The following is a 23,474-nucleotide window of genomic DNA, read 5'->3' as shown; positions in this document are numbered from 1 at the left end:
ATAAATTATGGTTTATTCACACAATGGAATATTACATAACAATGAGAAAGGATAAGCTACAACTACATATAGCAACATGAATAAATATCACAAACTTAATATGGAGCAAGAGAAGCCAGTCACAAGTCATAAATACTATACAATTACATTTATATAAAGTATAAAAACAGGCAAAAATAATCTGCTTTTAGAAGTCATGATAGCAGCTACCCTTGAAAGGGAGCATAAGGCATGCTTCTGGGGTACTGGTAATATTCTGCTTCTAGATATATAAATGCTGGTTTATGAAACTTCACTGAGCTGTATACTTTTATTTGTATTTTTATATATATAAAAAACTTGAAATATATATATAAACACAAAATATGAATATTTTAACTATAAAAGTAATACCCTACTATGAATATATTACAAAATACAGAAAAGAATACATAGTAACAATCATAATCTCACATTCTAAAGATACCATTAATCATATGGTGAAATTTATTTTCTTAGGCTAGAAACCTAGAGGTAGAATTACAGGAGACAATGTTTTTACATTAAAATTAGTAAAAGGTAAAATATTGCTGTGGCATGAAAACAGTGGCTTGCAAGAGCAACAAAATGGATAACTTTTTCTGCTTTCTTCACTAGTCTTTTATTTTAGACAGTGCTCCTTAGTCAGTGGAGCCCCTCAATAAAGCAAAATATCTGTTTTTTTGAAAGTCTAAGACATGTAAAGCTTGGTAACATCTAAGAACTAGATATACAGCAGGTATTAAGAAAAGTTTTCTGAATTGAATGAAAAATCTTAAGCAGAAAAATCGGGCTGATCCTACCTGTTGCTCAACCCCACTTCCACATACCTTAATAGTCGTTCTTAAACTATGGTCCAAAGCTAGCAACATCAGCTTCCCCTGAGAACTTTTTAGAAATATCAGTTTTCAGGCCGGGCGTGGTGGCTCACGCCTGTAATCCTAGCACTCTGGGAGGCCGAGGCGGGTGGATCGCTCGAGGTCAGGAGTTCGAGACTAGCCTGAGCAAGAGTGAGACCCCGTCTGTACTAAAGATAGAAAGAAATTATATGGACAACTAAAATATATATATGTATAAAAAATTAGCCGGGCATGGTGGCGCATGCCTGTAGTCCCAGCTACTCGGGAGGCTGAGGCAGTAGGATCGCTTAAGTCCAGGAGTTTGAGGTTGCTGTGAGCTAGACTGACGCCACGGCACTCACTCTAGCCCGGGCAACAAAGTGAGACTCTGTCTCAAAAAAAAAAAAAAAAAAAAAAAAAAAAGAAATATCAGTTTTCAGATTCCATCCCAGACCTACTAAATCAGAAACTCTGGAGGTAAGGCCTGGTAATTTTTAGAACATGCCTTCCAGGCCAAGCGTGGTGGCTCATGCCTGTAATCACTTTGGGTGGCTGAGATGGGAAGACTGCTAGAGGCCAGGAGTTCAAGGTTGTAGTGAGCTACGATCCCCCCACTGCACTCCAGCCTGAGTGACAGAGAGAGACACTGTCTCAAAAGAAAAAACAAACAAAAAAACAAGAAAAACATAACCTCCAGGTGATTCTCATGCCTGCTAAAATTTGAGAACTATTGAGCTAGAGTATTCCCAGCCTCCAAGCATGCTAAGAAAACATCAGCTCTATTAATCAGGGAGTGAAAAAAAGATAAATTATTTTTTTCAAATTATTACGCTAATGGCTACTTTGCTTATTTGGGAGACTAAAAACCTTATTAATAAATAAATGTTTCCATCTTCTCTACTTCCTTTAGATTTGTGATTTACATGTCTACAATCATGCTGTTTTTCGTACGACAATGGTCCCAAATGGCCTCACTAAAGGATGTAAAGAATGTAAAAGATGTCATTAAAGAAAGGGATAATAAGAGAGTTCCCATCTTATTCTGTGATATGCATAAAATATTTGATTTAGTTAGTTTCAGAGGCAGAAAAATGAAATAAGTCATTTGTATTAACAATAAATTTTGGTGGCAATTTCCTTTTACTTTAAATATACTCCCTAAGAGGCAGGTATTATTAGCCCCATAACACAAATGTGAAAGTCAGACAAAGAGAAATTTAGTAAATTTTCTGTATCACCAACTGTAAACCTATTGAGTAGCAAAGCTGAAATGTGAAGTTGTGCTTCTATGGTTCCAAAACCTGTGCCTTTTCAAATATGGCAAACTTGCTTTATAGCATGAAGCAAAATACAATGCCTATTTTTTTTTTTTTTTGTGAGACAGGATCTTGCACTGTCTTCTGGGCTAGAGTGTGGTGGCATCATCATAGCTCACTGTAATCTCACACTCCTGGGCTCAAGCGATCCTACTGCCTCAGCCTCCCAAGTAGCTGGGACTACAGGTATGCACCACTGTGCCTGGCTAATTTTTCTATTTTTGGTAGAGACAGGGTCTCGCTCTTGCTCAGGATGGTCTTAAACTCGTGACCTCAAGCGATCCTCCCACCTTGCCTCCCAGAGTGCTAGGATTACAGGCATGAGCCATCATGCCCGGCCCAAATACAGTCAATGCCTTTTCATTACAGTGAATCAAAACCTACTCAAAAAAATATATGCTTAGTAAAATTTTAGCAACTTTTAATACTTTATTCAAAATTTTATATTTTTTTAAGACATACAGTTTTTAGCTGCCATTTTTAATTACCATGCAATTTTTTTTTTTAATTTACTTTTTTTTTTTTGGAGATAGAGTCTCACTCTGTCATCCTGGGTAGAGTACAGTGGCATCATCATAGCTCACTGAAACCTCAGACTCCTAGACTCACGTGATCTTCATGCCTCAGCCCTCCAAGCAACTAAGACTACCGGTGTGCACTAATTTTTTTCTATTTTTAGTAGAGATGGGGTCTTGCTCTTGCTCAGGATGGTCCTGAACTCCTGACCTGAAGTGATCCTCCTGCCTCAGCCTTCCAGAGTGCTAGGATTACAGGCATGAGCTACTGTACCCTAAAAATTTATAATATTAAAAAAACTGAAAAAAATTCAATTTTTTAGTGGTTCAGGAATAATATATTGCATCATCAAAACTACTTACAAATCTATAATACACAATCAAAAACAGAGCAAAGTTATACAACATTTGTTGCAAAAGCAGCTAACAGGAAGATAAAAAATGTGGTAACCACAGTCTCTTTAAAAACACCTCTAATTTTTTCCTTTTTTTTAAATTTTAAATCAGGTATGCCTCAGATTTTCAGTTCAAAAAGGTAATTCTTATTTAGTTCTAGTATTTAATTATTTAATATAGTAACAAACTAACCACTATTAGTTAAATAAAATTTACCTTGAAGATAAACATAGGAAAAATACTAGTGAGAAAAGGATCAGAAGGCAAAGGTCCTTCAGGAAAAGCAACCTACTGGAATGAATAGGTCAATAAATAAAACTATTTGTAGAATGTGATAGTTGTTTCTTTTCAGGTCATTAAAATATTTTTAAATATCCTGAAACCAACCCAGACTCAAAAAGCAAAGCCAGAACCATTCACTGTGTTTATTAAAATACAATCTCTTACTAAGCCTGGCACAGTAAGAGAAGCCAAACTCACCCTAATATGACCTCATATTCAGAAGCCTGCCAAAGAATTTTTATAGAAATAGAAACCAAATGTTGCTTTACCTACTACTCAAATATAAAATAAAACAGAAGCTTACGAGATATTTCAGGGCTTAAATTTATGAAGTAAAATAAAAAAAAAATATAGGCAAAAGTTAGCAGCCTAATTAAACATGGTACTCTAAAATACATATGCCACTGCACTTTTAAGATTTTGAACACTGAAATAATCTCTTTCTAAAGCCAATTCCCTACCCTTTTACCTTTCAAACTCCTTTTAACTTTGTCTCATCCTCATCAAGAAAAGTGAAGTTGTCATATTTTCATCTCAGCAGAAATGCATTATATTCCTACTGCTTTGCCCACAAAATGCTTCCTTTAATTCCCGTTCCCAGGGGATGAAGATTTGTTTAAAAATGTTGAAAAACCCGAAACAACTGGTTCCACTATAAATGTATGTATAAGGCCGGGCGCAGTGGCTCACGCCTGTAATCCCAGCACTCTGGGAGGCCGAGGCGGGTGGATCGCTCAAGGTCAGGAGTTCGAGACCAGCCTGAGCAAGAGCGAGACCCCGTCTCTACTAAAAATAGAAAGAAATTATCTGGCCAACTAAAATATATATAGAAAAAATTAGCCGGGCATGGTGGCACATGTCTGTAGTCCCAGCTACTCGGGAGGCTGAGGCAGTAGGATCGCTTAAGCCCAGGAGTCTGAGGTTGCTGTGAGCTAGGCAGACGCCACGGCACTCACTCTAGCCCGGGCAACAAAGCGAGACGCTGTCTCAAAAAAAAAAAAAAAAAAAAAATGTATGTATAGATGCTCCTTGACTTACAATGGGGTTATGTCCTGATAAACCCACTATAAATTGAAAATATTGTAAAAGTTGAAATGCATTTAATACACCTAATCTACCAAACATTACAGCTTAGCCTAGCCTCCTTAAACATGCTCAGAACACTTACATTAGCCTACAGTTGGGCAAAATAATCTAACACAAAGCCTACTTTATAATAAAGCACTGACTCACGTAATTTATTGAATACTGTACTGAAAGTGAAAACCAGAATGGTTGTATGCATACTTGAAGTATAATTCCTACTGAGTGTGTATCACTTTTACACTATTGTAAAGTCAAAAAAAATCTTAAGTCAAACCATCTTAAGTTGGGGACTGTAAGTTGGGGACTGTTAACTTCAGCTAGTTCCCTGCTGTTACTCAGGGATCCCTAGAATCATCTCTAAGGTTGTAAAGAATTAAAAATAATACAAAACAGGCTCTAATTAACAATATTCTCCAAATGGAGAATTTACGTACTTCTCTCATAACTGAGGTTTAACTAGGGCTGTGGTCCTCAACCCTGGGGTGGAGGCCCAGTACCAGTCCATGGTTTGTTAGGAAATAGGCCATGTATCAACACCTGACATCCACACCACCTCCCCCCAACCCACAGCACCCCACCCGCCGACCCTCAGTACATAGAAAAATTGTCTTCCATGAAACCAGTCCCTGGTGCCAAAAACGTTGGGGACTGCTGGGAATTCAAGGTTGATTTGACATGTAAACATCAATCAATGTAATTAACGAGCTAAAAATACTCTACCATATAATCATTGTAGCAGGTGCAGAAAAAGCACTTGATAAAATCCAACAACCATTCATGACCAAAACTCTCAGAAAACTGAGAACAGGAGGGAAACTTACTCAACCTGATAAAGGGCAGCTATGAAAAATCTACAGCTAACATCATACCTAAAAATAAAAGACTTAATGCTTTCCTCCTAATGCAAAACAAGGCAAGGATTTCTACGCTCACCACTTCTATTCAACTTTACACTAAAAGTTCTCATGAGTGACATCAGGAAAGAAAAAGAAATACAAATTGGAAAGTAAGAAGTAAAACTGTCTTTATTCACAGATCACATAATCATACACATAGAAAATCCTAAGCAATCCACAAAAAAGCTACTAGAATTAATAAATAAAGTTTGCAAGGCGGCAGGCTACAAGATCAAAATACAAAAACCAACTGTATCTCTACATGCTAGTAAAGAACTGGAAATTGATATTAAAAATACCACTTAAAATAAAAAATATTCCAGAAACTAACTTATAAGCAATTATAGCAAGATTGCAGGATATAAGGTTAATATATAAAAGTAAATTACTTTCTTATATGCCAGCAATAAACAATTGGAATTTGAAATTAAAACACAAGACCACTAGACACGGTGGCTCATGCCACAGTGGCTCCTAGCAACTGGTGAGGCTGAGGTGGGAGGATCGCTTGAGGCCAAGAGTTCAAGATCTGCTATAGTGAGACCCAATCTCTAAAAAATAAAAAAATTAGCCAGGCATGGTGGCATACACCTGTAGTCCCAGTGACTTAGGAGTATGAGGAAGGAGGATCACTTCAGCTCCAGAGTTCTAGGTTACATTGAACTATGATCACACCACTGTACTTCAGCCTAGGTGACAGAGGAAAATCTTGTGTTTTTAAAGCCACAATAATCAAGACAGTGTGTTACTGGCAAAAGAATAGAAAAATAGATAATGGAATAGAATAGACAGCCCAGAAATAGAACCATACAAACATAGTCAACTAATCTTTTCGGGCAAAGACAATTCAATGTTGTAAAGAAAGTCTTTTCAACAAATGAGGCTAAATGAACTGGGTATCTACATGTAACAAAAAGAAAGGAATCTAGACACAGATCTTACACCTGCCATAAAAATTAACTCAAAATGGATCATAGACTTAAACATAAAATGCAAAATTATAAAACTCCTAGAAGACAATAAAGAAGAAAATCTAGGTGACCTTGGATTTGGCAATGACTTTTTAGATATAAAAGCAAAAGAATGAATGATCCATGAAAAAAAAATTGGTAAGTCAGACTTCACTAAAATTAAAAACTTCTCCTCTGCGAAAGACATTGTTTCTCTATTACCAGATAGCCAATGTCATAAGATTTTGCATATCCTTACAAGAAACCTTATGTTTTTATGTTTGTATATCTGTATGGCTCATTATTCCTCACTTCTTTAAACAAATCATTATAAAGAAGAAGAAAAGAAGCACAGAATAAATGCTTACTATGTGCTAGGCATTATACTAAGTGCTTTATGTGCACTACCTCATTTAATCCGTACACTTACTCTATGAGCAACTTACTATTATTAGCTATATCATTATAGATGTGAAAATTGTGGCTTAGAGAGATCAACTTGCTTAAGTTCACACATTTGATTGGTATTAAGAAAGGGAGACCAGATTACATCCTAGACCTCCAGAGCCCTTGTTCTTAACCACTACACTGTACTACCTTCTATGAAAGACAAAGGAAGTGTGGTATCACAGATACAAAGGAGAACAGTGATTCAAAAAGAAAGGTACCACTCTCATAGCAATGAGCTCATCTAGCACTAAGACCTTGGTTTCTAATAACATTCTCCAGTAAGAGGAATCCAGATTCTGGGAAAATAACTGATCTGAGGACTAGGAATAAAATACACAAGATGAGCCTGGAGCATCTTTTAAGTGTCAGAAAGTTAGAAAGAGATATTAATCTCTTATCAGATATATGACATGCAAATATTTTCTCCCATTCAGGTTGTCTTTTCAGTTTCTTGATAGTATCCTTTGATGTACAAAAGTTCTTAATTTTGATGAAATTTTATTTATTTATTCATTTATTTTCTTGCTTTCATATCCATGAGATCATTGCCAAATCCAATGTCAGGAAGGTCTTCCTCTGTGCTTTCTTATAAGAGTTTATAGACTGGGCGTGGTGGCTCATGCCTGTAATCCTACTACTTTGGGAGGCAGGAGGATCATATGAGCCCAGGAGTTTGAGGTTGCAGTGAGCTATAATGACACCACTGTACTCTAGCCTAGGCAACAGAGATCCTGTCTCCAAAAAAAAAAAAAAAAAAAAAAAGTTTTATACTTTTAGCTCTTAAGTTTAGGTCTTTGATCCAGTTTGAGCTAATTTTTGCATATGGTGAGACATACTGGTCCAACTTATTGTTTACATGTGGAGATACAATTGTCTCAGCATCATTTCTTGAAACGACTACATTTCTCCCAGTGAATCATCTTTGTACCCTCGTCAAAAATTATTTAACCATAAATGTGAGGGTTTATTTCTGGACTCTCAATTTTATTCCATTGATATATATCCTTATAGCAGTTAACATACATTCTTTTCTTTATTATTGTACCTTTGTAGTAAGTTTCAAAATCAAAAAGTGTGTCCTCCAACTTTGATCATCTTTTTTGAGATTATTTTAGCTTTATGAGACCCTTACATTTCCTAAGAATTTTGGAATCAGCTTGTCAGTTTCTGTAAAAACAAAACAAACAAACAAACAAAAAAAAAACCAGCAGCTGGGATTTGGGTAGGGTAGGAATTGCATTGAATCTCTGGATCAGTTTGGGGAGTACTGCCACCCTAACAGTACTAAGTCTTCTAATCCATAAACATGGCATGTCTTACGTTTACTTAGGTCTTCCTTAATTTCTTTTAATAATGTTTCATAATTTTCAGTGTACAAATCTTGTACTTTTGTTGTTAAATTTATTCCGAAGTATTTTTTTGATGCTTTTTTAAGTAAATTGTTTTTTTAGTTCATTTTCAGATTGTCCATGACTAGGTACAAAAATACAATTGATTTTTGTATATTTTTGTATATTGATCTTATATCCTGCAACATGGATAAATTCATTTATCAGTTCTAATAGTTTTGTTGTGGATTCCTTTGAATTTCCTACATACAAGAACATGTCATCCACAAACAGAGATAGTTTTACTTCTTCCTTTCTGATCTAGATGCCGTTTTTTTTTTGTCTTTCCCTAATTGTCCTGGTTGTTTTTGTTTTTCACATGGAAGCGTGGAATACGTTTAAGAACTAACAGGAAGGAGGTAGTGGGAGGGTCATAATCAATGGAGTAAGGTCTCTAAGCAGTCTAAAAGAAATAAGCTTCACAATGCAGATGCAAGGATTAACCTTATTAAGAGAACTTTTACATCTTAATTAAAACAGAGGCAAAGGATGGGAATGCATAGCCAAATGATGCCTTCAATATTCTCTTTAAAAATCCATTATTTTGGGAGGTCTTAGGAGGATATGATGAGACCAAAGAAGGTTTGATACAAAGGTTGTGGAGAGAATTGGGGAGGTTAAGGAGGGAAGAGAGAGAGAGAGAGAGAGAAAGTGCAAGTAAGCACAAATGCAAGAGCATTGGCAAGGAAACTGTAGACCATCAAAGCAGCACTGAACTCAAATGAGGTTAAAGATCTTAAATGCAAGAAGTTGAATACTTTCATCCAGTAGCACACTGAACTATAAAAAAGACAGCTGACTGCTCCAAGGTTGGGATATTGCCAACCAGTACTACAGAAGGGAAAGGAATGTAGATGTGAAACACATGTATAGAAAGATGGTATTGAAGTAAGAAACAAGACTTGAGAGGCAGACAGGAACCACATTCTTTTGTTGATTCAACAAATATTTATTGAGTGCTTACTATGTGCCAAACATTTTTCTAGGTGCCAAGGATAAACAGGGAATAAAGCCAAGTCCCCCTCCTCATGGAGCTTACATTCTGGGGGAAAAGATACATCATAAACATATACATATATAATACCAGCTATGAAAAAATATATACCAGGATATAGGACCAAGAATGAACTAGCAAGGAGTTTACAACTTTAGATGAGATGGGTCAGGAAAGAATGCACTGAGGAAGTGAAAATAGAGTGATAATAGAGACCTAAATAATTAGTCATAATCTATAATGCTAATGAGACTGGGATTTATGGTTTAGCTAAAAAAGTATGTGAAATAATAAGAAATACACTATATAATGATGTTCCAGTCAATGATGGATCACATATATCATGGTGGTCCCATAAGATTTTTTTTTTTTGCTTCACAAATACAAAATATTTATCACATAAAAATTAATAACTGACAAACCACCAATTTGTTAAACTTAGAAAGTTTAGAAGTACTAACATTTCGTAACTCTAAGAAAAGCCACTTTACATTTTTGTTACTCAAGCTAACTTACCTCCAAGTTATAAAAGTTACAAAATTTTGGTTTAAGAAATGTCATTCTATGATTGTCCCAATTTATTTTGCTATGCCATGACAAAAACAAAAATCTTTGAAATGTTTTGAGTATTTAAGTGGAGTGTTTGTAACATAAACTTATTTAAATAACTTTTATATCAAAAACAGGCCAACATACATATATTACATGCCCTCTTGGCAGAAACAGGAAATACTAATGACAAAGCCTCATAAAACTTAATACCTCTCAATTCAATCACAGCACAATAATCAATCTGACTAGGCTAGTGGTATTTATGGTTAGTCACTTCCTCCTGGTATAACTGAACATGCTAACATTTTCATCAACTGAATAGCAACTTCATTATCTCATATTCTTCTTCTTTCTTTTTTTTGAGACAGAGTCTCACTTTGTTGCCTGGGCTAGAGTGCTGTGGCATCAGCCTAGCTCACAGCAACCTCAAACTCCTGGGCTCAAATGATCCTTCTGCCTCAGCCTCCTAGTAGCTGGGGCTACAGGCATGCACCACCATGCCCGGCTAATTTTTTCTATATATTTTTAGTTGTCCAGATAATTTCTTTCTATTTTTTTAGTAGAGATTGGGTCTGGCTCTTGCTCAGGGTGGTCTCAAACTCCTGAGCTCAAACGATCCACCCGCCACAGCCTCCCAGAGTGCTAGGATTACAGTCGTGAGCCACTGCGCCCGGCCTCATATTCTTCTTTATATTCCTTGTCTCCAGGTTGGAATAGCCCTATGTGGGGTGTGTAGAAGTGGTCCAGAGCCTGTTGATCCTATTTTTTGGTACCTTCTTCCCAAACTTTGGTAGGTTTGTAAAGCCTAGAGGGGTCTCTACTAACACTGTTTTCAAACTTTTCTTTTAATTTTGCCAGTCTTCTTTGTTTTTCTGCCTTTTCATCTTCCTTTGCCTATCTATCTAGAAGTTTCAACTCAAGTTTATGTAAATCTGTTTCTTGAAACCTGGAAATTTCATTATCAGCAGTTTTCCTTCTTTCTGCCTTTTCCCTTATCTCCTTTTCAAGCCTCAAAAATTCTTCCTGTTCTTTCTTCTGCTGGGTATAACTTTCTAGTAATAATTTTAGTTTAAACAGGCATTGGCACTCTTTCTGCTGTTTTTTCTCTTTCTCTTCTTTTAACTGGAAAGCATATTTCATTGACATTTCTATACTTTTCTGTTTTTTCCAAGCTTCAACTGCCAATTTCTGTTTCTTTCTTTGTTCCTCTTTTTGCTTTTGATTATTTTCTTATTTATTATGAAAAGTCATGAATATGTTGTCTGCCTTTTCCTTTAACTTGAAAATCTCCTCCTTTTTTTTGCTGCTTTTTAGTTTTCCAATTCTGAATTGATTCTGTTTTTCTTTCTTTTAGAGCCAGAAATTTTTGATACCATTTCTCATGCTGTTGAACTTCAACCTGTGTTCTTCCAGGAAGATGTTCTAGAACTTCTTCCATAAATGTTGGCTTCCTTTTATGTTTGTTTCTCACCTTGACACAGTTCTGGTGATCATAATCATCCCAGCCCCCTTGTCGCCCTCCTGTTTGCTGAAGGGATTTTTCAAAATCCAGTATTTCTTCTGGAAGTGTACTTGGTGCTACTTTGTGTACAAGAACTTTGCTTGAGATTGCTCTGAAAGCTTTCTCTGTTTCTGAATTACCCAAAACCCAGGAGTCAATTTTTCTTGATATATGGCACTCAGCTCCTTATTAGTTGTTTTCTTTAATAAGCTCTTCATATATCAACCTCTGCTCTCCTTTTAAAGTGTTAATTGCATTTTCAATTTCTTCCATGATTTCTCTGAGTTTCTCAACAAAGTCAGGTGTAGGCCTCACATCTTTTAACTGACGCTGAAATTTCTTTACATTGTTATGTATTTTGGCCAATTGTTGCTGGATTTTGGCTCTTTCTGTTTCCCTGCTGTTAATCAATTTATTTTCCAATTCTTCCAGCATACTATGCTCGATTCTGAAGTCACCTTTTTGGTTGTAGAAATGACTGTGTTTATCTTTTTCTATGTTAATAACTTGATTTTTCAACTTTTCTGCTGTGTGTATGAACTGTTACTTTCTTAGTTCGACTAACTTTCTGTTTCCAATTTTGAAGCTGAAAAGGACAAATTCCACCTGAAGTACTAATACAGCCATCATTCTCCTGCGATGCTGGCATCACTCCCACGCCACCCGTAAGATTATAATACTACAGTTTACTGTCCCTTGTCTATGTTTAGATATGTTAGATACTTCCATTGTGTTATAATTGCCTAAAGCATTCAGCATAGTGACATACTGTGCGGATTTGTAGCCTAGGAGCAACAGGATATACTATATAGCCTAGGTGTATAGTAGGGTATACCATCTAGGTCTGTGTAAGTATTCTTTACGTTGTTTGCACAACGATGAAATTGCCTAACAACTCATATCTCAGAATGTATTCCTGTCATTAATCAATGCATGGCTATACACACACACACACACACACACACACACAGATATATATATATGTATATATATATATACTGGCCTCTGCCCCCAGTCCCTGGTACAGAGCTCCTAAAACCCTTGTAATTTCCTAAGTGATAGGGGTGCTAGGACAATCACTTGTTCTAATATTCAGTCTCTGCCCTAGTTTCTGAGACAGCATTCCTAATACCTTTGTAGAGAGGAGTACTAGGAGAATCTTTTGTTGTAATATTTGGTCTTTGACTCCAGTTCCTGATATAGAACTCCTAAGACCTTTGTAATTTCCTAAGTGATAGGAGCCTCTGACATAGAGCTTCTAAATCCCTTGGAATTTCCTGGGTGATAGGACTGTCTTTTGTTCTAAAGAAATGACTCTTGGTGGGCTCCTGGATGGGGGCTGGTCACCAGAAAGATCAAACTATGACTATAAGCTTGGAGCTTTCAATCTCACCCACTGTTTATCAGAGATGGGAGAGAGGCTAGAAATGGAGTTAATAATTAATCATGCCTACACGATGAAGCCTCCATAAAAATCCCTGAACTATGGGGTTTGGAGAGCTTCCAGGTTGGTGGACACATCTGTGTGCTGGGAGGGTGGCACACCCCAACTCCATGAGAATAGAAGCTCTTGCATTCGGGACACTCCAGACTTTGCCCTATGTATCTCTTCATCTGGCTGTTCATCTATATTCTTATTATACCCTTTATTAATTAACCAATAAACAAGGTAAAGTTTTTCCTTTTTTGCTAGAGTTCTGTGAGCCGCTCTAGCAAATTAATCAAACCTGAGTAGGGAGCTGGGGGAACCCCAATTTATCGCCGCTGCTCAGAACCACAGGTCCCAACATGGGGCTTATGATTAGCATGTGAAGTGGGGGACAGTCTTGTGGATCTGAGCCCGTAACTAGTGGCATCTGATGCTACCTCCAGGTAGACAGTGTCAGAAGTGATTGCTTACTAGTAGGGAGAAATCCCCAGACATTTTGGTGACCAGAGGCCAAGTGTTTTTATGTTTAACAGTGTAGATGTTACACTGTTAGGAAAAACACTAATTTTTTCCCCATCCTTAATAAAGTGATACCATCAGAAAGAGAAATCTAGAAACAGAATGGAGACAAAACTCAAAGTAGAGGTGATCCTGAAGAGAGAGAGGCTGTAAATTCTCAGAAGTTACTATCAAATCCAGGAGAAAACGAACAAAGGCATAAGATAGTGGCAGAAGGGAGGGAAAAGAAAGGATAAACACAAATAATATTTTAAAAGCAAATTTAGTGACTGGATGTTGGTGTAAAAGGGCAGGGATTAATCAAGGTGGACTGCAGTTTGATTGATTGAGTAGCTAATGGGTAGAGGTTTCCCATCTGTTTTCTGTTTAACAGTAGAACCCTTTTCTCAAGTAAAATCTTATGTGGAATCGTAATACATCAGTTAGACAAAATGAGGCTAACCTAGGTAGAGGACCTAGAGCTCTTTGAGGTTTTAACAATAGTTCTAATAGTTCTGATGGGAAGTGGAGGGTGGAAGAGGATGCACATATGCAGGAGAGCTCTTTTTCAACATTTAACAATTTCCACCTTCCTCGTCCTTCCTCTCAGATATGAACAGTTGGCAGGAAACAGTTTTTGTTAATTTTCTCCCTTAAAAAAGAGTAACAGGTACTCATTAAAAAATTCAAAGAAAAATAAGAAAAGTACAAAGAAAAAAGATCTAGTTTTAAAGCACAAGACCAAAACAATATATTTCTTTTCATTATCTTTTTCTGTGCAGTTTTAAAAATACGGTTATAATCATATTACATTTGTCTCTAATATTTTCAAGTTTCAGAAACATTTTGTGACAATTTAAAAGAACTGCACAGAGAGCTACATGATAAGTCATAATCTTAGAATGTTGATTGAGGAAAATATGGTCAACCTAATATTTCAGTAACACTTGAAAATGAATTTGTTTTTACTAGTTACAAACTCATCTACATACATAGGTAAGATCCTTGCAATAAATCTAAGATCCAAGGTTGAAAATGACTGTCATATTATTTGTAAATTTCTATACTTTTTTTCACCTTATCTCAAACTTCAAACATTTCTACCATATTATTTATAAAGTATATCTAAATATTTTAATAGCCATATGATATTCCAAGAAGTGGAAATACTATGATTTACTTATCCATTCCTCCATTGTCAGACACTTAGGTTGTCTCCATTTTATTACTGATAAATGGTACCACAATAAGTATTCTTCTGAATTACTTTCTGGTTCTGCTTCTGGTATGGCCACTTAGCTCCTATTGGACCAAACCTACTGCAGATAACAATTAGAAATTCTGGATAAAATATTTTTTAAAAAACTATCTCAAAACAGTAGAGAGGGACCAACTGAGTCATACTTGTTTAGCCAGATGAGTTTACCATTTTTTATGAGTTTCAGCCAGAGAGCAAGCACCAGTGTGTGTTATGCAGGGTACTAAACTTGCACAGAAAAAATAGAATCTTACTGGCTTGAAGAACTAGATGACAGAGTTTGAGGCAAGCATGATTGCTAAAAAGGGACGGGAGAAATTGGAAGAAGGAGGTTTTTAGCAATAGTTCTAATAGGTCTATTAGAATTTAGAAAGAGCCCTAAATTTTGTGTATAAACTGCCCAAATCTCTAATTCCTGAACCACACATGCATGGGGTGGACTCTAAGCAGCCCAGATAAGGTTAAAAAATTTCAAAAACTCAATTAAGATGTGAGTCACCACCCACCACAGGGACAACAGAGTTTACAGTCAGAGTGCAATGAAGTTAAGTACCCACTAAAATAAAACCACGACACTCTTCAGAAGAATATAAACAAATCTAGAGTCTTTACAAATATTGACAATGTCCAGGATACATACAAAATTACCTGACATGTAAAGAAACAGAAAACATGACACATTCTCTAGGAAAAAAACAATCAATGAATTTGACCTTGAGATGGCCAAGATCTGTTGCCTAGGCTAGAGTACAGTGGCATCATTGTAGCTCACTATAGCCTCACACTCCTGGGCTGGGCTCAAGTGATCCTCCTGCCTCAGTCTTCCAAGTAACTGGTACTATAGGCGCACACCACTATACCTGGAAGATTTTTCTATTTTTTGTAGAGACAGGGTCTCACTATGTTGCACAGGCTGGTCTTGAACTCCTGGCCTCAAGCAATCCTCCTGCCTCAGCCTTCCCAAGAGCTGGGATTACAGGTTTAAGCCATTGCACCCCAGCCCAGGAAAAGATTTTAAAGCAACTATTATAACTATGCTTAGGGGCTGGGCACAGTGGCTCACGCCTGTAATCCTAGCACTCTGGGAGGCCAAGGTGGGTGGATCGTTTGAGTCAGGAGTTCCAGACCACCCTGAGCAAAAGCGAGACCCCATCTCTACTAAAAATAGAAAGAAATTAGCTGGACAACTAAAAATATTTAGAAAAAATTAGCCAGGCATGGTGGCACATGCCTGTAGTCCCAGCTACTTGGGAGGCCGAGGCAGAAGGATTGCTTGAGCCCAGGAGTTTGAGGTTGCTGTGAGCTAGGCTGATGCCACGGCACACTAGCCTGGGCAACAAAGTGAGACTCTGTCACAAAAAACAAAAACAACAACAACAAAAAAAACTATGCTTGGGATGTAAAGGAAAATCTTCCCAGGGTGAACAAAAAGAGGAATTTTCAGTAGAAATATAGAAACTATAAAGGACCAAACAGCAAACAGAAATTCTAGAACTGAAAAATGCAAGATCTGGAAAAAAAAATTCATTGGATAGGATTAACAGTAGAATGGTGATAACAGAAAAAAACAAGTTAACTTAAAGATACATTAACAGAAATTGTAAAATGTCAAGAACACTGAGGATAAATAGTAGAGAAAAAAATTGAATCTCACTTCATGACCTACAGGACAATATCAAAAGATCTAACACACATGAAATTGGAGTCCCAGAGGAGAGGAGTAGGACAACTTGAGGAAAAAAACTACAGAAATAATAGCCAAAAACATTTCAAATTTTGTGAAAGACATAAGTTTAGAAGTTCAGTGAACCCCAAGCAGAAAATACAAAGAAAACCACCTATGCACATCACAGTCAAATGCTAAAAACCAGAGGCAAAGAATTATGGTTTATCTTTTTATATTTAAGATTACTGTCTTCATATTAACCCCTTAATTACATAGCCTAAGCAAATCAACTTATTTGAACTTTCAAAATTCAAATGGCCTCCCAAAATAAACACCTGGGTGGCTGAAACATAGTGAGTATAATAAATAAGAGTGTCAGGAATAAGAATGAAGACATACGTAGAAAAGATAATGCAGAGCGTTACAGGTAAAAAATTTAGGATTCTATTTTAATTTAAATAGGAAGTTGTTAAAAAGATTTTAAGCAGGGGAGTGACCTAGTGACTGCACTTCTGAGTATCTTGAGAAAATGTATCAAAAGAAACAAAAACTTAGCTGACTAAAGATATTCATTATGATTTCCAACATATGTATATATTATATCATATATAAATATAAACACATCATATATATAAAATCAACAAAAAAGACTAAAATATCCAACAATAAGAAAATCTACACATGCTTAATAAATTATAATTTATAAACACAATGAAATATTAGAAATCTATAAGAATAGTATTTACAAAGACTGTCAAAACATGGATAGTGTTTTTTTTTAATTCGGTCAAAAAAGCAAAATAGAAAACTACACATATATATGTGTGTATATATATATATATATACATATATATATCTCTATCTCCTAGCTTTGTAACTTTAAAACATGAATATATAAATGATGAAGGAAAAACAATATACAAGGCTGGGCATGGTGGCTCACGCTTCCTAGCACTCTGGGAGGCCGAGGTGGGAGGATCGTTTGAGCTCAGGAGTTCGAGACCACCCTGATCAAGAGCAAGACTCCGTCTCTACTAAAGATAGAAAGAAATTAGCTGGACAACTAAAAATATATAGAGAAAATTAGCTGGGCATGGTGGCACATGCCTGTAGTCCCAGCTGCTTGGGAGGCTGAGGCAGAAGGATTGCTTGAACCCAGGAGTTTGAGGTTGCTGTGATCTAGGCTGACACCACGGCACTCTAGCCCAGGCAACAGAATGAGACTCTGTCTCAAAAAACAAAAAAGAAAGAAAGAAAAGAAAAACAATATACGGAAAAGAAAAGATTGTGCTAGAATGGTAGGGTTTTTTTTCTAATTTTCAAAATTTGCTATAATGTCATTGCCACATCATCATTTCAAAATACTTCCAATACAACATGTACTTCCAATACAACTCTCATCTTGGGTCTGTAATAAATATTAGCTGAATTTCACCTATTAAAAAAATTTTTTTAATTTCTTTTCCAAATTCTGTTGATTCATTTAATGTGTAGTTCCTTCTGCTGTCACAAGCCAATAACTCAAAGAAGAGTAACAATTTTCTTTCAAAACATACAGCCATTTCAGATGGGCTCAGTGGCACATGCCTGCAGCCCTAGATACTTAGAAGGCTGAGGAGGGAGGATCGCGTAAGCCCAGGAGTTTGAAATCAGCCTGGGCAACATAGTAAGACCCTGTCCCAAAAAAAAAAAAAAATGTAGATAGATATCTATTTCTAAACCTGACCTCTCTAATCCTTATCTTTTAAATGATTTTCTCTCTCTCTCTTTTTTATATGTTCTATAAAGCTAAAGAGGTTTTACTCTGTAACTAAACTTTACTGTTATTAACATATATCCAAGGCTGACCTTAACTAGCATGCTTACCCTTCAGGTGCCTATTCTACCATCAAAGACAACCTTCCTCACCCAAACCCTCATTCTCTTGTCCTCCGTCTTTTTTTTTTTTTGCATTTTATTTTATTTTTTTATTATTTCAGCATATTGTGGGGGTACAAAAGTTTAGGTTACGTATATTGCCCTTGCCCCCGCCCCCCGAGTCAAACGTGTCCATCCCCTCGACAGTGCGCATCGCACTCATTATATATGTGTACACCCATCCCCTCTTCTGTCTTTTGAAGGCATTTTTCTATGTAACCCTTCCCCTTTATGACTTGCTATCCTCTCCCTTCTTATTTTCAAGATTGTCGCATCACTTCATTAACCCCATCATACTACTCAATATCATAGTTTTCTATCTATACCAAGCTTGTGGTTCCCAACTCCTTCCTCTGACCTGAATACTACATTTTATTAGAGCAGAGATTCCCAATTATATGTTGTGAATAAGCCATGGGTATACTAAGATACTGATTCCCTTAGCCCTCGGGGCAGTCAGGAATGGCCTGAGCAGCTGGAGTTTTTAGGCAGCTTACCCCTGAGCTTAAGCAGTCCTTTTGTTTAGCCCTGGTGCATCCTATAAATGTTACCATTTTCTATGTATGCCATCATGTGAAAAAAAAAAATCTGAGAAGCATCAAGGCTTAAAGTATCTCTTAAATGGCTCCATAATACATAAACTCTCAGAATAATTCCAACACATTATTATTATTAAACTAGATATTTTTACATTGAAATATAGCTTTCTCTAGCTTTCTCACTAGAGTACATCTTCCACTTTAGACACAAACCCTTTGAAAAAGCTATTTCCCTCATAGCTATTTGTATTGTAATGGCATACAGTTTGTTCCTACCTTCTACAGTGGAAAATTTCAAACATTGTCAAAGGAAGAAAGGAACAACGAAACCTCACAGAGATATAACTCAGCTTAAACAATTAGTCAACTTATAAACAATATTGTTTTATTCTACAATGCTATCCACTTTATCCTCCTTCCCCTAGTTGATTATTTTGAGGCCAACTCCAAACAGCACATCATTTTATCTGTAAATATTAATATTTCAGCATGTATCGCTACATACTAAAAGACACTGTTCAAAGAGACATATTGAAATACACTTTTGGTCCCTGCATAAGTTCTTGTACTGATGGCCCAGATTTCTAGTACGAGCATTCCCCCAGTAAGCCATGTATTAGTCAAAGGAATTTATATGTATATAGAAAATATATAGAAAACTATATATGTGTTTTCTTAACTGTACTTGCTTATGAGTTAAACTACTTAAAAGTAGGACTCTCAACCAAGAAAATCAAGAAAAAAAGTAGTTTGAATAGTTTCAATTGTAAATAGCATCACTGATCAAAGATCTGAAAGACTTCTTAGGAAAGAGAAAAATCATAATTAAAAACCCTCTGCCTCTTAGAGGTAATTGATTTTCATACAACGGAAGTTATTTGGCATGGGATAACACTACTGTAATATAACTGTTATACAGATAACACACTAATGTCATATGACTATTATTATATATAAAGTAATCTATGCAGCTTCATATTTTACCAAAAAATACAATAAAATTAGCTTAATTCAGAAAATTTTTATTCAACAATCCTTACCTTTTGTTGGACTGAGATTCTGATCTATAAATTCTCTTAGTTCTATATTTGTGGAAGTCAAACCAACCTGAACAAAATAGTTTAAAAAGTTAAAAATAGGATCTTAAGTATTATGTAATCACTTAATATATTTTATATCTTCTACCAGATGTCCATATCAAATATAATATATAGCCACATAAAAATTAATTACATCGACCATAGGAGTATTATTAAAAATAAATGTTGCCATATTGCTTGAAATGGGAAAAATATGAATTGTCTAGTTTAAGATAAAAATTAATGAAATACTATTTCTTATGAACAGAACCAAGATCTACAGATTTTACTGACAGTTTTTTGAAAAGGAGTAATGTGGCAGCTGTGAAGTTGCCAATAGATACTTTAAAATTTCACCCTTGTTGCTGCCCTTAATTTCTATTGTTCTTAATCACTATCCACAATGCTTTCAACACTATGACATGTAAGGAATCAAATAAAGACCATTAATACCACAATGCAGAAGTGAAGTGCATTGGCCTCAAGTCCGACTGCTTGGGTTCATATTCTGGCTCATCAAGCCTACTAGGTGTGTGGCCTTGGTCAAGTCATGCAATTTCCTCATCTGTAAATTGGAGGGTGATACCAGTACTTACCAATTTAGGTTGTTATAAAGATTAAATGAGATTAATTCATGTAAAGCATACAGCACAGTACTTGGCACATACTGCTCAATCCATGTTAACAGTCATTACTTGTTAGTATTATACTTGAGGGACTACCCATAGCAAGTGTGTTTATAAATTCACCTTTGGATAATTTATTTCATTGAATGTAATGGCCACTGTATTACTTGCCATCACAGAACTGAATATGGTAGTATCATCAAACAGAATTTTAGAAATATATTAGGAAGGCTGGAGGGAAAAAAACCTCCATTTTTGAAAACTTGGCACAAAGCAAACATCTAATAAATGTCTCTGTTATTACCATTAAATTATTCCTTTAAGCATTGAAGATTTATAATCTTGAAACATAACAAGTTTGTTATATTACACAAACTTGTAACATTACATATTTGTAGTTTGTTACCTCAAACATCTTTTCAAGGTACTACCACACTGAAAGGACTTTTTAAAAACAGCTTTATTGAGATATTAATATCATTGACATATAAAAATTATATATACAACTCGATGTTTTGATATACATATATACCACAATTGTGGTGAAATATTCACCACAATCAAGCTGACATAGTCATTACTTCTACATGGCTAACATTGTGTGCGTGTGTGTGTGTCAGTGAGAAGATTCAATTTAGGATCTATCCTCTTAGCAATTTACAGGCATACAATATAGTATTGATAACTATACTCATCATGTTATATATTGGATCTCCAATAATTTGAAAAGATTGCAAAGCACACAAAGCTTTATAACTTTGTATCTGTGTACTTGTCTTATTTTTTTAAAACTACCCACTTCTTTACATTATATATTCTTCATAAGCACTCATTTGATACTTTACAATTTCATAATGTTAGGGCTAATTATTTAATTATTTTGTAATTCAAATGCTCTAATAGCTGTTTCTTTTTGTCAAAAGGTATGTTAGTAGAAATATTTCTACATATCATTCATATCATAGACAAGCAATTCTAATACAAATCTATCTCTGGCATCTAATAACATCAAATTTTTATGACATTAGCTGAGACTAAGACATCCAGAAAATAGCTACTTAATTTTATGTAGATAATGGTACAGATACTTAACTCTGTCTAGCTTCATGTAAGTATCCGTTAGAAGTAAAGTTAACCCTTTGAAACAAAATTTGCAACAAAAACCACATCATGGCTCTCCAGAGTTGCTCACAAACATTAATGTTAAACATTCAATTTGTTGAGAAGAGTGTACTGTGACATTACTAGTATGCCCCCTCTTTTAAACTCTGCTATAAAAAGAGAAAGGTAAAACTTGTTGGTGTTCTACTTTTAGGAGAAAGCAGAGAAGGCAAAGACAGCCTTTAATATAGTCCATGCTTGATACAATGCGACCATTTAATATATGTATGATAATAATTTCAAAAGGATCAGTTTATATCTTTTTATTATTATACGATAACAATGGCAAAAACCTCAACTAAAACCACATATTCAGGGTAGAGAGTTCAGTTACTGGGTTACTGTTATGCTTAAACACCTGCTCTTAATGTTCAATTTCTTCTGAGTGAAATAGCCAACGAATTCAGAAACTTTTTAAACAGCTGTACACCTGCACCTTAGTAACCAACGAATTATACTCTAAAAAGAAAAGTCGACCCTAGACAATACTGTATGATAATTTTGTTCTCATAGATGCAGGGGAGGTGTGCATTTAAAGCTTATATAAATAAATACAACCAAAATCTATTTAATTAAAACTTCAAAATATGTATTAATTTCTGCTATCATAAACACTTTGCAGTTTAAAGATTCAAAGAAAGCTACATCATTTGAAAGAAAAAGTTGGCTAGGAAAGGCATTTAAAAATATTCACTATTCTTTTCTTACTCTACCTATTTAAAAAGGACCTATCTTTCCCAAGCAAGAGAAAAAAGTGAACTCACATTTCACGTTAAATTTTTTGCCTAATCAGATCCTGAGGAAAAGTCTTCTATGTGGAGTATTCTTTTTTTTTCAATTTTTTAAAAAATAAATTGTACTGGCCGGGCGCGGTGGCTCACGCCTGTAATCCTAGCACTCTGGGAGGCCGAGGCGGGTGGATCGCTCGAGGTCAGGAGTTCGAGACCAGCCTGAGCAAGAGTGAGACCCCGTCTCTACTAAAAATAGAAAGAAATTATATGGACAACTAAAATATATATATACAAAAAATTAGCCGGGCATGGTGGCACATGCCTGTAGTCCCAGCTACTAGGGAGGCTGAGGCAGTAGGATCGCTTCAGCCCAGGAGTTTGAGGTTGCTGTGAGCTAGACTGACGCCACGGCACTCACTCTAGCCCGGGCAACAGAGTGAGACTCTGTCTCAAAAAAAAAAAAAAAAAATTGTACTATGTATATTTAAGGTATATAACATGATGTTATAAGATACATAGAGATAGTAAAATGGTTAGTATAGTGGAACAATATCTGGGTATTCTAATGCTGTGTTGCATACTGTAAATAGTCACTAAATGTCTATTAAATATCTAAGTCCAATTTTTAAGAATCAAATCATATTCTACAACATTATAATTTCATTGATATTTAATATTTCTAACTGACTGAACATAATTGAAAGAAAATAGCATTCTTTTCTTTAGAAGTGAGTGAGATGATCTGTGCTGAAAGGCTCTACCTTTTACAGGCAAGGTGATCTTGGAAGAGTCACTACAATAAGGCAATGATAAAACATACATGCACAACAAACTCAGAGAACTCCTTGGATCAAATAAAACGATTATGTGAATATGTTTGTTAATGGCAAAGCAATATTTCTAGTGCGGGTTGTTAATTCAAATGGCAATGGCTTTCAACACTTCAACCCTGACGCAGACAATTTACAAAAGAGAAATGCAAATGACCAATAAAGATAAGGAATGCTAGTTTATGCTAACTAGTAATCAGAGAAATGTCATAAATCACATACCATTTTTTGCTGATTAGATTGGCAAAGATTTAAAAAAAAGTATGTGCAATCTTTCTAAACTGCAATTCAGCAATATTAGTCAAAATCAAAAAAAAAAAAAAAAAAACCCACAAATATTTTGGCTCAGTAATTTCATAAGACTTTGCCTCACGGAAATAATATGATGAGTGAGCAAAAATAAACAAAAATGTTTCAAAAAGGGAGAGGGGAGGAAATATTAACTTAATATCTACTATTAAGGATAGTTCTAAGGAACCTGGTATAATGTCTGTATAATAGGTAACATAAAATAGTCACTTAAAATGATGTTGTAGAAGTATCCAAGATAAGAAAAG

The 23,474-nt window shown here is 35.5% G+C and overlaps 1 protein-coding gene and 1 pseudogene across 3 annotated transcripts in view; both read right to left on the bottom strand.

Annotated features, from left to right (window-relative positions):
* Positions 1-23,474, bottom strand: part of TFDP2 (transcription factor Dp-2) — a 161,906-nt gene that overhangs the window by 94,667 nt on the left and 43,765 nt on the right. For 2 of the 3 annotated variants that reach the window (XM_069475382.1, XM_069475383.1), the window contains exon 3: positions 19,531-19,597. In XM_069475382.1, coding sequence (XP_069331483.1) covers positions 19,531-19,597 — 67 coding nt within the window. Of the gene's footprint in view, positions 1-19,530; positions 19,598-20,022; positions 20,058-23,474 lie in introns of those variants that run through there. The other variant, XM_069475384.1, reaches the window with a different exon arrangement.
* On the bottom strand, positions 10,359-12,973 carry LOC138387752 (coiled-coil domain-containing protein 112-like; annotated as a pseudogene).

This window comes from Eulemur rufifrons, chromosome 7 (genome assembly GCF_041146395.1).
Source record: "Eulemur rufifrons isolate Redbay chromosome 7, OSU_ERuf_1, whole genome shotgun sequence".
NCBI lineage: Eukaryota > Metazoa > Chordata > Mammalia > Primates > Lemuridae > Eulemur > Eulemur rufifrons.
Note: the sequence above shows the minus strand (reverse complement) of the source record. Positions and strands in the feature narration are given on the sequence as shown.